Source organism: Lepidochelys kempii, chromosome 1, assembly GCF_965140265.1.
Source record: "Lepidochelys kempii isolate rLepKem1 chromosome 1, rLepKem1.hap2, whole genome shotgun sequence".
NCBI classification, from domain to species: domain Eukaryota; kingdom Metazoa; phylum Chordata; order Testudines; family Cheloniidae; genus Lepidochelys; species Lepidochelys kempii.
The window spans coordinates 142,024,168-142,041,037 of record NC_133256.1 but is presented as its reverse complement, the minus strand read 5'-3'; the positions used below and the strand labels follow the sequence as shown (position 1 = coordinate 142,041,037).

The 16,870-nt window shown below is 43.0% G+C and overlaps 1 protein-coding gene across 5 annotated transcripts in view; it reads left to right on the top strand.

Annotated features, from left to right (window-relative positions):
• The window catches only part of ACOT9 (acyl-CoA thioesterase 9), a 41,622-nt gene extending 31,094 nt beyond the window's left edge, over nt 1-10,528 (top strand). For 4 of the 5 annotated variants that reach the window (XM_073357397.1, XM_073357386.1, XM_073357404.1 and 1 more), the window contains 5 exons: nt 370-460; nt 1,730-1,815; nt 2,763-2,850; nt 3,051-3,201; nt 3,493-10,528. In XM_073357397.1, the coding sequence (XP_073213498.1) occupies nt 370-460; nt 1,730-1,815; nt 2,763-2,850; nt 3,051-3,201; nt 3,493-3,581 (505 nt within the window). In that variant the 3' untranslated portion in view covers nt 3,582-10,528. The remainder of the gene's footprint in view (nt 1-369; nt 461-1,729; nt 1,816-2,762; nt 2,851-3,050; nt 3,202-3,492) is intronic. The other variant, XM_073357413.1, reaches the window with a different exon arrangement.
• Nucleotides 10,529-16,870: the final 6,342 nt, after the last annotated feature.

Below are 16,870 nucleotides of genomic sequence, written 5' to 3'. Positions count from 1 at the left end.
GGGACTTGAGAGGTTTTTATGGTCTTAAGAGCAATGGTTCCCCCTTAGGCACATGCATAAATATTTTGAGCATCAGAGCCTAACTTTACTCATGTGAACAGTCCCACTGAAATGATCCACTTAAAGTTAAATATGAGCATACATGTTTGAAGGATCGGGAACTTAGACTAGACACTTGCATTAATCAAGTAGTGGTTTTTGAAGTCTGTCAGAAACTACGTTACTAGCACTTCCATTTTTTCCATTTGAATCCTGGCTTGCTTGGTGTGTGCACACACAAAGGGTTTTTCTATTTTTGCTGTTGTAGCTTGTTGAGCACCGTTAAAGCTGGATATTGAGTGTATTGCCTAAAACCCCTTGTTTCTACAGGACTGTAAGTTTTCGGAGTCGTGTGCTACCACCCAATTCAGTATGGATGGAAGATGCAAAACTTAAGGGCTTGGAGATCTGCCATCCTCAGGTATTTGAAGGAATACTAATGTGTTACAAAAATCATAATGAATGAGTTATGAATCATCTTTAAGGTTGCTGGATCTAAGACATTTAACTAGGGCTTTTTTGTTTTTTTTCTCTGATGTTTAAATATAGTTCTAAATGTAAGACTTTTAGCATTTCTTTTGATTTATCAGAAGAGATATCTTAGTAAAGAAATTCCTCCCCAGACATCTGCGAGTAATGGGTATTAATCAAGAGACAGTATCCATCAGTGTTAGTCTTAGGATTGCCACCCATCCAGTTTTCACCCAGACAGTCTGGGTTTCGGCTTGTATATCTGCATGCTATTTAACAAGCCCTGATATCTGGGGGTTTTTTATCTGGGGGAAGAGGCGGAGCATGGGACGGGGCCTCAGGGGTCTGATTACCACCCATTAGAAAGGTAGGAACCCTAGTTAGTCTAATTTGAGAGCACAAGATTTTGACTGAACAGTTCATATTGTTTTAACAGCTTTTGTCTGCCATGAAGAAGATTCTTTTAAAATTAGCATTTGAATATACCAAGTAGGCTTACAGATTTGTGCAATGCAAACCCTAAAGTAGTGTTTCCCAAACTTGTTCCGCTGCTTGTGCAGGGAAAGCCCCTGGTGGGCCAGGCCAGTTTGTTTATCAGCCGCGTCTGCAGGTTCGGCCAATCACGGCTCCCACTGGTCGCGGTTCGCTGTGCCTGGCCAATGGGGGCTGCGGGAAGCGGTGGCCAGTACGTCCCTTGGCCTGCACCGCTTCCAGCAGCTCCCATTGGCCTGGAGCAGCAAACCGCAGCCAGTGGGAGCCGTGATTGGCTGAACCTGCAGACGCGGCAGGTAAACAAACCGGCCCGGCCCACCAGGGGCTTTACCTGCACAAGCGGTGGAATAAGTTTCGGAGCCACTGCCCTAAAGTTACAAAGTTTACCTGTAGGGCTTAGCAAATGTACAATTCCAGTAGTACAAATACAGAAGTGAAAACACCTGACAGATTCTGCAGAGAGTGTTTAAGATGGGCTGACCGCAATTTTTTTTGTTTTTGTTTTTTGATTTTGTTTTGGATGAGGTGAGCTCTTAAGAAGTAAGCACGCTGAGTCATTTAGACTTCTGTATATATTTCAATTGTGCTGTACAGCTGCCAAATACTCATTATAGGAGCTATGTATAATTCCATAACCAAGAAGAAAGATGAATCTGACAGGCTTTACCACTGTGTTGTGTGAGTACATGCATATTGTTGCCAGTTTGCTTTGTGTTTCTAAATGCAGGCACGGAACATTTTCAATAGAATCTTTGGGGGATTTCTCATGAGAAAAGCATTTGAGCTGGGATGGGCTATTGCCTGCAGCTATGGGTGAGTTTCAGGTTTTCAGTATTTGTGTAATCCAGAACATTTTGTGTGTTTTGTTAATAGGGTAGGGGGAAACCGACCAACAAAGTAAGAGTTCAGCAGTCAATGGAAAATATGTATAGTTGGGATAGAAAAGGGTTTGATGTTTGAATGGCTATTCTAACAGCAGGGCACATCAGTAACCGCTGTAACTTTAGCTTAATCAGGGTCAGAACACACCTTTCATTGTCACTAATAACTCTAAACTTGCATACCAGAGTCCTGGAGCTCAGATTTTACAATCTGTTTCTGGGAAAATATGTAACTGATGGAATTTTGTTTTATTTTTAAAGTGCCTTTCTGTGCTACTATCACTAACTCTTGGAGATACACACACTGGCTAAAAATGTCTAATATGGGTTCTTGTAGGTACTACATCTTGTTACATCTGTGATTTGATGAATGGCTTATGAACTTTACCTTACAGCCACTTACTCTTTAAAAACTTGACTAGGTCCCTGATCTTGCAAACACTTCCCAACTTTAAGCACATAAGCAGCCCCGTTGAAGTCTCTGGGACTACACATATTCTGAAAGTTAAGCACGTGTGTAAGCCTTTGAAGGAGTGAGGCCTGAGTGAAGAGGACTAGACAAACCAAAAGAGGCAGAAAATTGTGTTTTGACTCTCGTACATAATGTTGCTAGAGTATGAGGTGTAGTAGAAGAGGGTGGGAGCCAGTACTGCGGCAGGAGTACATGTATCATCACCTTTATGCTGGCATTCCCTCAGGATATTTGTTTTCTTCTTGGCACCCTGGCAATATTCTTTAGCAATTCTTATTGGTTTTTATATTTATGTGGCTCAGTTTCAGATAAATTTTGCATTAAAAATAATTGAAATTGTTTCAACTTGTGCAGAGACAAGTAGCTGCTCTTGAATACAAAGTGCCTTTTCTTCCCCCCTCTGCCAGAGGTTCCAGACCTTATGTAGTAGCTGTAGACGATATCATGTTTCAAAGACCAGTTGAGATTGGATCCCTATTACTGCTTTCTGCACAGGTAGGAGTTGGTCTCTTTTCAAACAGCCTTAAAGCTTATTTAGCTTGATGTCTTCATTCTCAATCATTGGCAATGAACAATGAGTTAGGAAAGAGAAACTGACTTTCAGTGTCAAGCCGTGGAATTAATTCTTCTTCCATCTTGTCCCCTTTCTTTAGTGTAAACGATAAAATAATAACTGTGTCCACTGTTCTGTCTAGGTTTGTTTTACAGAAGAAAACTATATCCAGATTCGAGTACACAGCGAGGTTTATGATTCAGATACCAGAGAGCACAAGACAACCAATGTCTTCCATTTCACTTTTATGTCAGAAGGAGAGGTACCACAGATTGTCCCAAAAACATATGGTGGTAAGTGGCAGTTTTAATGCATCTCATTAAAACTTTGTTCTTGGAAGGGAAAGACCTATTTTCTGTCTGCTGGTGGAGCATACTTAATTTTTAATAGACTACTACTACTGGTAGAGTAACACAAAATGCCCCTTCATACTAAACTGTATTTATTCTATACAAATGTATTTCATATTGCTTCTCAAACTTGGTCTTCTGTGTAGTGCCCAGTACACTCTAGAGGCTGAATTTTTAAAGTGATAATTTTTTTAAAATCACTCTTATCTCTTTTCTTTGTTCCTGTCATTTCAGAGTCAATGTTGTATTTAGATGGGAAGCGGCACTTCAGTGCCGCCATGAAAGAAACCAGAGAAGTGGAGAAAACTACTGCAGCACCATAGCAAATTGTTAGCTTTGGAGAAACCTCTGCCAAAGATTGCTAGCTTCCTATGCACGATGTATCAGTGATGGTATTCCTGCTCTTTTACGTGATGTGGTCATCGGTGTAGGCATATTGGAAAGTGGTCTGTTTTTGTACAAAAAGACAATCATTTAGCGCTATTTATACAACTAGCTGTAGGCTGACTGTGATGTTGTACAGCTTTCTCCTCTCCTCTCCCTTTAGAGCTTCCATAGTTAAGATGTATACCACCTTAAAATTCCGCTGTGACAGGCTGTTCATGTTAGCAAAGAGGGATTGAAAAACATAGTCCAGAAAACTTTAAAGGGATACTATCATTGAGAAGTCTCAATTTTGTCACCATTCCCATCTCTTCTGTCCTACACACACTTGTGCTTCTCGTTATGGTCCCTGATACAGGAAAGCTATCATCTCTCTAAAATGAGGGCTGCAAATGTTGAAATCCTGTTTGATTATTTGTGTGCAAATCTGACCCAGGGTCCTGTCTAAGTTAAAATCAGCCTCTCGGGAACAGGTGCATCTGGGCAGCAGAAGGACAGTGTGATGTGCACATCTGTGTCATAATCCTTGCAATCAGGTGTGTATTTGTCTGCTGATGGGCTCTCACAAGGTTGCTGCAGCCCTTGTTTTGAAGAATTGATGATTTGTGTTTCCTGTTTCTTTTGAGGACACACTCATTTTTACAATGAATGAAATGGCCAAATGTGAAGTTGACAGATATTTGTGTGTGGGAGATCCCACCAGTACCATATACTCCTTTTTGTATTCTTTTATATAAGTGGTTCAGTAAACACAAGATGACTAGGGCAAATTCCTGAGAGAATTATTCCCGAAAGCTTTTAGGCTAAATACAGTACAGATGCTATTGGCAGGGTGTTGTGTACGTGTGGAGGGGAAGGCAGGCTTTTTAGAACAGAGCATTAGGTACCAGCTTTGTGTGGAGGCTGCTAGAACAGCAAGTGGATTGAGCTGATCCATGCAGAAGTCAGGGCCCAGTGACCCTGTTGAGCAGCTTACAGGCCAGGTCCTGAGGTGGAAAGATAGCAGTGTTCTCGGACCCAGAAAGATTCCAACCAGATGAGAGAGTATTGCTAGAAAAAAGAATCCTCAGCTGGACCATATACTGTTTTTTGTTGGTACTAAGGTGGGCAATAATGAAGCACTGCACCAAAGGATTATTTTGTATGTATGAATTGGAAAGCAGCGTTGTAGAGGGACTCTGACACCAGCTGAAGTCTCAGAGAAATAATAGGACCTCTATAAAATGGATTACAAAGGGAAGATGTAGATCTGGCTGAGAACAACGATGGGATAGCTGTGGCAGAAGATGGAACAATCTCCACTTAAGTACCTTAGAAAAACCTCTTGCATGGCAGCAAAAGAAGAAAAGGGAAAGTTCATGTGGAAGCATGCAGCCTAGAAACTGGCATATACGTTACACCCTTGACAAGACCGAGCGAGGAAGATCAGAAGGAACAGAGGCAAAACACAGACAGCGCATCCAGTCAGTAAAACGCAGTTACTGAAAGGGAGCCACCAAAGAGTAATATAGATAATAGATGTAATATTAGACTTTTGATTAGTACTATGCAACGCTGATTTTAAAATTATCACTATGCAATACCAGTAAAGCACATATTAAATGGATTAAGAACTGGCTAACAGATGGGTCTCAGAAAGAAGTTGTCAGTGGTGAATCATCATCAGGTGTGGGGTTTTCTGGTGGGATTCTGCAGGGCTCAGTATTAGCCTGATGCTTTTCATCAATGATGCAGAAGTAAATATAAAATCACTGCTGATAAAATGTGTGGATGCCACAAAGGTTGGTGGAGAGGTAATTAATGAGGTTAGGGCAGTCATACAAAGCAATCTGGATCACTTTGTAAGCTAGACCTATTCAAACAAATGCATTTTAACACAGCCAAATGCCACGCCATACATTTTGGAACAAGAAGTGCAGGCCATACCTGCAGAATGGGGGCCTGTATTCCTGGAAAGTAGTGACTGAAAAGTATTTAGGGGTCATAGTGGACAAGCAATTCAACATGAAATCCCAATGTGATGTGGCAAAAAGGGCTAATAGGATCCATGGGTGTATAAACAGGGAAGTAGCGAGTAGAGTGGGGAGGTGATTTTACCTCTGTATATGGCAGTAGTGAGACCAATTCTGGAATACTATGATCAGTTTTGAAAAATTGGAAAGGGGGTAAAGAGCCACAAAAATGATTTTGGAAACTGAAAAGCATGCCTTACAGAGAGAAACTTAAATAGCTCAATTTGTTTAGCTTATCAAAAAGATTGAGATGATTTGATTACAGTGTATGAGGGAGAAAATCCTGGGTACGAAAGAGCTCTTTAATCTAGTGGAGAAATGCACAACAAGAACCAATGGCTGAAAGTTATACACAAAAATTCAAATTAGAAAAAAGGCATCATTTTTTAAGAGTGAGGGTGATTAACCATTGGAACAAACTACCAAGGGAGGTGGGGGATTCTTCCTCTCTTGATGTCTTCAAATCCAGAGTGGATGCCTTTCTGAAAGATGTTTTAGTCAAACAAGTTATTGTGCTCAATACAGGGTTAACTGGGTGAAATTCTTTGGTCTGTGTTATCCAGGAAGTCAGACTAGATGATCTAATGGTACCCACTGGCCTTAAAAATCAGCAAGTCTAGAGTCTTACCACAAAGCGATTTTAGTGTGCAGCAAGCTGGAGTGTAAATTTACATCACCATCTGGAGAAGCCCTTAGAAGAAGCAAGTAATCTTGGTCTCTGATTCAGCAATCAATAAGGGAATACATTGATAGAACTAAGCACTATAGTAGGATCTTATTTGAGGATAAAAACATTTGAGAAATTCAGAATCCTGGTGTGAACTCTTCCACTTGTAGTAAAGTCAGGCCATTGTTTTTAAAAGGAATTTAATATAGCTCATTTCCATTAATATTAAAAGGAAACAAAATTCAACTGTATAGTGTGTTACTGTGACATTCCCTAGGGTACAGTCTGGACTGCTGAACAGCTGTGTCCCCTCAGTTCTTCAACCTGGGGTGCCTTTCACACTGCTTTGCTGTGGAAACAACCACTCCTGGTCTATTCACACACAGCCTCTAGCATGCAAAGTCACTTGCAGCTGAATGAGATGAGTGCTCTAGCCAGTCACTCCTGAATTATATTGCAGAGTGACACCAGCAAATTCTCCGTTCTAGACTTGTCTCCAGAAATATGCATCTTGCACTGCCCAGCTCTTTCCTTCTGTGCAGTATAAGCTCATAGAAAGTCTGTCATTTTACTAATAGAAAATATGCACAAACCCTGTCATCTCAAATGAAGTTCCCAAACATTTCAACGCAAACACACTGATTTATATAAAACAATAAAACAAGTTTGTAAACTACAGAAAGATAGATTGTGATTACAAGTAATGAGGCATAAAAGTCAGAATTGGTTAGTCGCTAAGGTGCCACAAGTACTCCTTTTTTTTTTTTTGTGGATACAGACTAACACGGCTGCTACTCTGAAAGAAATAAAAGGCAAAACGCAAACGACTACCTAACTTTACAAGCTAAATCAGGGGTGACCATCCTGAGCCTGATAAGGAGCCAGAATTTACCCATGTACATTACCAAAGAGCCACAGTAATACATCAGCAGCCCACCATCAGCTTCCCTCGCCCCGCTCCCACTGCCTCCCACCCATCGGCAGCCCCGCTGATCAGCACTTCCCCCTCCCTTCCTGCATCTCTTGATCAGCTGTTTTGTGGCATGCAGGAGGCTTTGGGAGGGGAGTAGGAGGAGCGAGGGCAGAGCAGGTTCAGGGGAGGGGGCGGGAAGGGATGGGGTGGGCGCAGGGCCTGTGGCAGAGCCAGAGGTTGAGCAGTGAGCACCCCCCTGGCACATAGAAAAATTGGCGCCCATAGCTCCAGGCCCGAGTTGGTGCCTATAGAAGGAGCCACATATTAATGTCTGAAGAGCCGCATGCGGCTCTGGAGCCACAGGTTGGCCACCCCTGAGCTAAATGAATTCAAAGCAAAGGTTTTTCTCATCACATGCTTTTACTGGCTGAACTCCTTCAATCAGGACCCCTCCCCCAGTTCTGTGTTCCTTCATGTGTCATTGATGCCGTGAGCAGAGAGAGAGAGGCTGACAGAAGGAGGATTTGTGTCCTCTGTTCTCCCTTACAGCATTTCTCTTCTTTGAGAATCATCCCCAGCTGGGGCTTAGGCGGCAGCAAGTCTGTTTGCCAAGATGTAAATTTATTGCTCACACACCTCTTTCTGTCAAAGAATGGCCACTTAACCAGGTGATTGTTCATCTGATTTTGTGGACACTGGCTGAGGCATGGTTGTCTCTGAGGAACTGGTTTGGGCTGCTACCCCAGAATTGGAATATGCCTTAGTAGAATCCAGAATTCTACAGTAGAATCTCATACCTCTACATACAATGTTGTCACACATATTTTACCAGGACAATAATGATCAACAAATTATGAGTTTTCAAATGATACCTCTGTTAGCCGACAGCCAAGGATGTTTGGTGAGGTGCCAGCTATGCCCGTTTATACCATCCGTGACTTTAACCGCTAGGACGCACTGTCCCTTCGCGGCGGGCAGCCCGGGCTAGGCTGACGGATGCCCCAAGGTCCTAACCACCTGTGACTTTAACTGCTAGAGCTCAGAGCTCCTTCGCAGCGGGCAGTCAATACTGACTGACAGGTGCCCCAATGGCAGCACTAAGAGCCTCTCCACACCCGTGACTTTAACTGCTAGAGCTCAGAGCTCCTTCGCAGCGGGCAGCCAGGATTGACTGACAGGTGCCCCAAGAGTTTGCCCCGTGGAGGCGGCACAACTCAACGCTAGGCTCTTAGTACTCTCACCTAATGGCCAGGCTTTAGAGCCAAAACGGCTGAGGTTCTTTAATTGTGTTGGCTGCTTTACAGTAAACCAGAGAAAACAAGTCAGGCTTATGCATAAATGGTTACCAAAATTTATTAAGCTAGATTCTAATCATGTGGTTACAAAATTGCTAGTGCCTACTTATTTAAATGTAGAGATGTTACACACACAAACAAGTTACAAAACTGAAGCCACAATCCCAAAGAAAGAAAACAAAGTATAGAGCTCTATTTCAAAATATGTGTACACTAAAGATAGGAGATCAGGTGTGGGTGCTTCTTACCCTCCTTGCATCTCTCGATTCCAGCGGTGCCAAGCCAGGATCGGTCACTCAATTCCGCGGAAAGACGAATAAGGGACAAGGCGTAGGGACCCTCTTAGCTGCAGAAGCCTTGGGAGGCTGTCACTTATCTGACCAGCAGATAGATAGTGAAAAGCACTCAAAAATCATGGTGCTGTAGGTCCCCTACTTATACCTCTGTGCTCCTTTATTCTCTTTCTCCTTATGCCAAATTGAGGCTGGTCTGTCGGGGTGACGCCAGCTTTCGCAAGAGTAGTTTACACTTGCAAAGGAGAGAAACAATAAGTTTCGACTACTGGACATTTCTTTTATCAGGGTAAATATTTTCCCACCTAGGATGTTGGTGTGTGTGCATCACGCTATTTAGTAGGGGCTAAGAGCCATGTCTGTCACAGGGCCTCTGCCTGCTGTGAGCTTAATCGTCGTATCTGCTCCCAGAGGCACATTGTAGCAGCACACCTGTGCTTTCACAGCTTCAAAGGCTGTGCTGGAATATATGTTAAGTGCCCTGTTCCTGCTTCCTCCTGTGTTTCCAGCAATGCTGGTCTGGGCGGGGGGTGGGGGGTGGTGGTGCTGGCTGTCTGGCTACAACCTCACAAGGCATACTTTGAATAAAATTTATCATAATTTGGTAAAAGTGGTACAGTCTGTCACAGTTACCTCTTGGTCATTCCCCTCCAAGCTGTTCTTTTTGTGTAAAGATAGGGTTAGACAACTTCTCCAGAAATGTTGAGGGGACTGATGCCATCTGACACTATCTAGAATGAGTTATCGGTAGAGTTAGCTACCTTTTGCCTATATAGAACTTCTAACTTTTCAGCCAAACTTTCTGTTGAAACTTTAAGTTATGACAATATGGTGATATTTAATACTTTTTATCAGTTGTGATACTGTACATATTTCCTATTGTCTTCCATTTTGCATTCCAGACAGGAGGGCAATAAGATATACATCAGTGGTTCTCAAACTTTTGCACTGGTGACCCCTTTCAAACAGCAAACCTCCGAGTGTGACCCCCCCCCATAAATTAAAAATACATTTTTTATATTTACACTAGTATAAATGGTGGAGGTAAAGCAGGGTTTTGGGGGGTGGAGGCTAACAGTTCGCGACCCCCCATGTAATAACCTTGCGACCCTCTCTGAGGTCACAACCCCTACTTTGAGAACCCCTGATATATATGGACCCTTTCTAAATTAATATGTTTGATCTATCCAGAAGTCCATCTGAAATTCTCTCCCAGTGTTTCCCTCCCTCATAAGAGGGAGCATGGGTGGATGTCAAAAAATAAGTAGTGAAGCTGAGAATTCAGAGCTACCTGTATCTGACCTATCAGTAGCCCCCTACTTCTTACATTTCAACTTTGGTACAGTAATCCTGTTCCTTGCATAACAGTGCTGAGTTAAAGTGGCTACCCAATCCTGTCCCCATCCTTTTCTTTTAGCAGCAACTCTATATACATAAAGCACCGTATTTTCCAACTTCACCTCTAGCGTAATTTTTTAAAACAAAAAATGGAAAACTGCCCTCCGTAGCTGTGGCCAAAGTCCAGAAAGCCAACCGAGCAAATGCAGAATAGAATGGAAGGCATAAGTGTGGAAGCCCTGTGTGTGCATAAAATTCCTGGTGACTTTGACTTAGAGATGTACCCCAATCAGAGTAATGATAGACATGTATGAATAACCATGTGTATACTGTAATTAACAAATAAACTAATGGAAATACGTTATTTGTGTATCTTGTTATTTCAGTTTTGTCAGGAAATGTGGGTGTCTCTAGACTTGTTCTTGTTCAGCATATTAGTAGGGTAGCATGTATTCAGAGTTCATCTGTGAGATGAGGAGTACTTGTGGCACCTTAGAGACTAACCAATTTATTTGAGCATAAGCTTTTGTAAGCTACACCTCACTTCATCAGATGCTTATGCTCAAATAAATTGGTTAGTCTCTAAGGTGCCACAAGTACTCCTTTTCTTTTTGCGACTACAGATTAACACGGCTGTTACTCTGAAACCATCTGTGAGATGTATTTCCATCTCTGACTCTAGGCCTGCTGAAGCTTACCTGTTTAGAAGAAATTTGTTACAATTTGCATGTCATGTTAATGTATGTGTTTATATACAAGCACATATGAGATCAACTTATATGGAGTTAAATCCTGTGTATAATGTTGTAAAAGATATATTTGATGTTGCAAAAACTGAATTTCACATTAGTTAAAAATGTTACATTATTTTGTATAATAAAATATTTATCGCAACTAAATGACCAAAATATAGCCCTCATCCCTACTTTAAAATGACTACCAATTCCAGACAGGCCTAATGATAGTAATAGCAAATACACTGCTAATAGTCCTTAGGGGAACAAGTTACTGTAATCATTAGTGTATTGTTTAATAAAATTAATTCATATTGACAAGAACTTTTGTTTTTTAAAAGCTACTACATACTTCCTGCTATCATTCTTCTTTATTGCAGCATTACAGTCCTTCATTTTTGTCTGTATTGCATTTCCTTTGGTATAGCTACGTTCAATAAGAGCTATTGTATAGTACAGTGTAGTGAGGCAGAATGGCCTCCCTCTGGACTGGATAGTGAGGGACCACTCCCCTCCCTCTGATGGGGAGAGCCAAATGTGCCCCATCCTCCAGCTGGAAGTACCGGGAGAGGACAGGAAATATAAGAGGACAGCTCTGGAGCACTAGAGGGAGCAGATATCTCTTTCTGGGAGCTGCAACCCCTACAGGATCCCAGACTAACAGCTGAGCTGACCAGCACCCTGTGAACAAAGAGGCAGAGGGCACCGAGGAGTGGCTGAAGCGGCCACTGCATGACTGTGCGGTGGCAACACATAGCCCATGCTCGATGGAGCGTCACAAACTAAGTGGGGGAGGAAATAGCGCAGGGGAACCAGACTTCAGTCCAGTTGTGCTGCCGGGAAGTGAGGCAGCGTGTTTTGGTGATTTCTCTGCTGACCCCATAGTGCGACCACCTTCCACTAATAAGGCCCTGGGCTGGGACCCGGTGGAGTAGGGTGGGCTGGGATCCCCCTGCCACCAGCCCCACCCCTGGGGTGGCAGCCTACTCACCTGAGGCCAGAAGGCCTTGTATAGACTTATATTGCTGCCTGCCCTAGCCAGGAGGCTGGGGCTAAAAACTGCTCATTGCTCTGCCCCACTCAGAGGGCCAGAACCACAGACCGTTGTTTGCTGTGAGTCCTGATTCTCCTGACTCGAAGGCCAATGGCATTTTGGGATGTATAAGAAGGGGCATTGCCAGCAGATCAAGGGACGTGATCGTTCCCCTGTATTCGACACTGGTGAGGCCTCATCTGGAGTACTGTGTCCAGTTTTGGGCCCCACACTACAAGAAGGATGTGGAAAAATTGGAAAGAGTCCAGTGGAGGGCAACAAAAATGATTAGGGGACTGGAACACATGAGTTATAAGGAGAGGCTGAGGGAACTGGGGATGTTTAGTCTACGGAAGAGAAGAATGAGGGGGGATTTGATAGCTGCTTTCAACTACCTGAAAGGGGGTTCCAAAGAGGATGGATCTAGACTGTTCTCAGTGGTAGCAGATGACAGAACAAGGAATAATGGTCTCAAGTTGCAGTGGGGGAGATTTAGGTTGGATATTAGGAAAAACTTTTTCACTACAAGGGTGGTGAAACACTGGAATGCGTTACCTAGGAAGGTGGTGGAATCTCCTTCCTTAGAAGTTTTTAAGATCAGGCTTGACAAAGCCGCCCTGGCTGGGATGATTTAATTGGGGATCGGTCCTGCCTTGAGCAGGGGGTTGGACTAGATGACCTCCTGAGGTCCCTTCCAACCCTGATATTCTATGATTCTATGACTAGGACTAACAATTATTTATTGCTTTGTGCTCCCCAGGGGGTCAGAGCCCAGACTGTTAACTGTTGTGTGCCCTGCCAGGAGGCTGAGAGCCATAGACTGATGATTACTTGGTCCTAACCAGTGGGGCATGAGCCCATCTACTGTTGCCTGACACAGTGAGGGAGAGTGGCCTCCCTCCCCACTGGATAGCATGGGACCACTTTTAAATTTTAAATTTAAATTTTTTAAATTTTTAAATTTTTTTTTTTTGCTTTGCTTTAAGGTAGTTGACTTGCTAAAGGCTCTTGTGATGGATATTAAGGTAACTAATCACAGGGGAGCGGTAGGTGGTGTGACATTACACCCCATGTTCTTCATAGAAATATGTTTATGATATGTATAACTAAGAAGCATTTTATGCAAGATGGCCATCATTGGAAGGTATCACTGGAAAGGTTGTGATTTACTGAACATGATTATCCAATTTGTATGCATGTATCATTTCTGTATCTAAAGTTAGGAATATTGACTATGTAACAGTTGCAATTGGGTGTGTATTTGCGAGACACCCACCAGACACCTGGCCATCACAGCCTTGATGGCCCATTAGGAAGAAACAATAAGACTGTGAAGATACTAATCTCTCTCCTTCCTGAGAGGCATCTTGGGACATAGCTGTGACACTACCAGGTCAGGTGATAAGATAACCAGCTACATAATACCACCTTGGACACTGCTAGTACTTTTCCTCTGTAGGGGATGGGGATCAAACAAAGGTTTCTTGCTTTAGGTAAAGCCTTTTTATGGCTGGAGAGGGGGTTAATCTTGACTCTCCTCCATTGTCTACCCAAGAAGAAAGACTGCTGAAAGTACCTGAAGGGACAAAGGAACTAACCTGAGGGGAAAGGCAAGGGTGAGTCCAGACTGAGACAGAGTTCCAGTCTATAAGAAAAAATGACTGGAACTCTAAGCTACAGAAACTCTGCAACTTGCCTAAAATAACATTTAGGGTGACAAATTACTTCTTGAAACCAGTCTCTTTAAGATCTTAAGCTTAGTATGCATGTTTTATTTTATTTGCCTCAGTAATCTGCTTTGTTCTGTTTGCTATCCCTTATAATCTGCCTTTTACAGTTAATAAATTTGTTTAGTTTATTATTAAACCCAATTTGTGAAATTTCTAACTGGAGGGAGTGGGGAAGAAGTTGTCAATACCTCTCTTCACATTGAGGGAGAGGGCGAATTTTTGAGCTTGCACTGTGCAGATTTTTCTGCGCAAGACAATATAACTTTGGGTCTGCACTCCAAGGGAGGTGGGCACCTGAGTGCTGGTGCAAGTCCTTTAAGTTGAGTCTTCCCAGAGCTGATCTCAGTGTCTGTGTCTTTCTGCAGCTGGGTGTGGTCCTGTGTGCTAGAGGAGGCTTAAGAGCCTGGCTCAGCAAGACAGGGTAAAAGGGGCCCCGACGGGCTCAGTGGCATCCCAGTATATATAAGGGGGCACCTTAAAGTGGGGCAACCCATCACAGGTGGCATTTTGTCATGGATTAAAAATTAGTTGAGAGAACAAAACTAGGAATAAATATTCAGTTTTCATGACACGAGTTTACTAATGAGGTGTCCTAAGGCTCTGCACTAGGAGTAGCTATTTAATGATTCTGTGAAGTTGCAAAATTTGTGGATAACACGTTTGCTTGAGTTAGCTCAGAATCAAGCAAATAACTTAAGATTTACCCAGCACCAGGGAAATGGGCAACACAATTACAGATGAAATTCACTAATGGCAAGGTAATGCTTATGGGGAGAAACAATTTGAACTACTTGTACACATTGGTCGAATGCATAGTAGTGGAAGCGCTGTGTGCCAAGTTCATGGGGCTTTTGACTTAGAGATGTACTCCAATCAGCTGTTACCTCAAAGTAACTATGAAGGCTCGTTTCAGCAAAAAGAATAGGAGTACTTGTGGCACCTTAGAGGCTAACAAATTTATTAGAGTATAAGCTTTCTTGGGTTACAGCCCACTTCATCCGATGCATAGAATGGAACATATAGTAAGAAGAAATATAAATATACATACAGATAAGTTGGAAGTTGCCATACAAACTGTGAGAGGCTAATTAGTTAAGATGAGCTATTATCAGCAGAAGAAAAAAACTTTTGTAGTGATAATCAAGATGGCCCATTTAGACAGTTGAAAAGAAGGTGAGAGGATACTTAACTTTAGGGAAATAGATTCAATATGTGTAATGACCCAGCCACTCCCAGTCTCTATTCAAACCCAAGTTAATGGTATCTAGTTTGCATATTAAATTCAAGCTCAGCAGTTTCTCGTTGGAGTCTGTTTTTGAAGCTTTTCTGTTGCAAAATTGCCACCCTTAAATCTTTTACTGAGTGGCCAGAGAGGTTGAAGTGTTCTCCTACGGGTTTTTGAATGTTATGATTCCTGATGTCAGATTTGTGTCCATTTATTCTTTTGCATAGACTGTCCCGTTTGGCCAATGTACATGGCAGAGGGGCATTGCTGGCACATGATGGCATATATCACAGTGATAGATGTGCAGGTGAATGAGCCCCTGATGGCATGGCTAATGTGATTAGGTCCTATTTGATTGATGATTTAACTGGGAATTGGTCCTGCTTTGAGAAGGGGTTGGACTAGATGACCTTCTGGGGTCCCTTCCAACCCTGATATTCTATGATTCTATGATGGTGTCACTTGAATAAATATGTGGACAGAGTTTGCGTCGGGCTTTGTTGCAAGAATAGGTTCCTGGGTTAGTGTTTTTGTTGTGTGGTTTGTGGTTGCTGGAAAATATTTGCTTCAGGTTGGGGGGCTGTCTGTAAGCGAGGACTGGTCTGTCTCCCAAGATCTGTGAGAGTGAGGGATCATTTTTCAGGATAGGTTGTAAATCTTTGATGATGTGCTGGAGGGGTTTTAGTTGGGGGCTGAAGGTGATGGCTAGTGGCAGTCTGTTATTTTCTTTGTTGGGCCTGTCCTGTAGTAGGTGACTTCTGGGTACTCTTCTGGCTCTGTCAATCTGTTTTTCACTTCAGCAGGTAGGTATTGTAGTTTTAAGAATGCTTGATAGAGATCTTGTGTTTGTCTCTGTCTGAGGGATTGGAGCAAACGCGGTTGTATCGTAGAGCTTGGCTGTAGACAATGGATCATGTGATGTGTCCTGGATGGAAACTGGAGGCATGTAGGTAGGAATAGCGGTCAGTAGGTTTCCGGTATAGGGTGGTGTTTATGTGACCATCACTTATTAGTAGAGTAGTGTCCAGGAAATGGACCGCTTGTGTGGATTGGTCTAGGCTGAGGTTGATGGTGGGATGGAAATTGTTGAAATCATGGTGGAATTCCTCAAGAACTTCTTTTCCATGGGTCCAGATGATGAAGAGGTCATCAATGTAGTGCAAGTAGAGTAGGGGCATCAGGGGACGAGAGCTGAGGAAGTGTTGTTCTAAGTCAGCCATAAAAATGTTGGCATACTGTGGGGCCATGCGGGTACCCATAGCAGTGCCGCTGATTTGAAGGTATACATTGTCCCCAAATGTAAAATAGTTATGGGTAAGGACAAAGTCACAAAGTTCAGCCATCAGATCATAACATTTTGTATTAGTTTCAAGCTTCCATGTGCTTGATAATCATAGAATATCAGGGTTGGAAGGGACCTCAGGAGGTCATCTGTTTAGTGTCCTTTTTCCATTCACCTGCACATCTATCACTGTGATATATGCCATCATGTGCCAGCAATGCCCCTCTGCCATGTACATTGCCGTGACATTATCGGGGATACTGTTCCTGATGGCTTCTAGTCCATCTTTGTGTGGAATGTTGGTGTAGAGGGCTTCTACATCCCCAGTGGCCAGGATGGTGTTTTCAGGAAACTACACCGATGGATTGTAGTTTCCTCAGGAAGTCAGTGGTGTCTCGAAGATAGCTGGGAGTGCTGGTAGTGTAGGGCCTGAAGAGGGAGTCTACATAGCCAGACAATCCTGCTGTCAGGGTGCCAATGCCTGAGATGATGGGGCATCCAGGATTTCCAGGTTTATGGATCTTGGGAAGCAGATAGAATACCGCTGGTCAGGGTTCCAGGAGTGTGTCTGCACAGATCTGTTCCTGTGCTTTTTCAGGGAGTTTCTTGAGCAGATGGTGCAGTTTCTTTTGGTAATCCTCAGTGGGATCAGAGGATAATGGCCTGTAGAATGTGGAGTTAGAGAGCTGCCTAGCAGCCTCTTGTT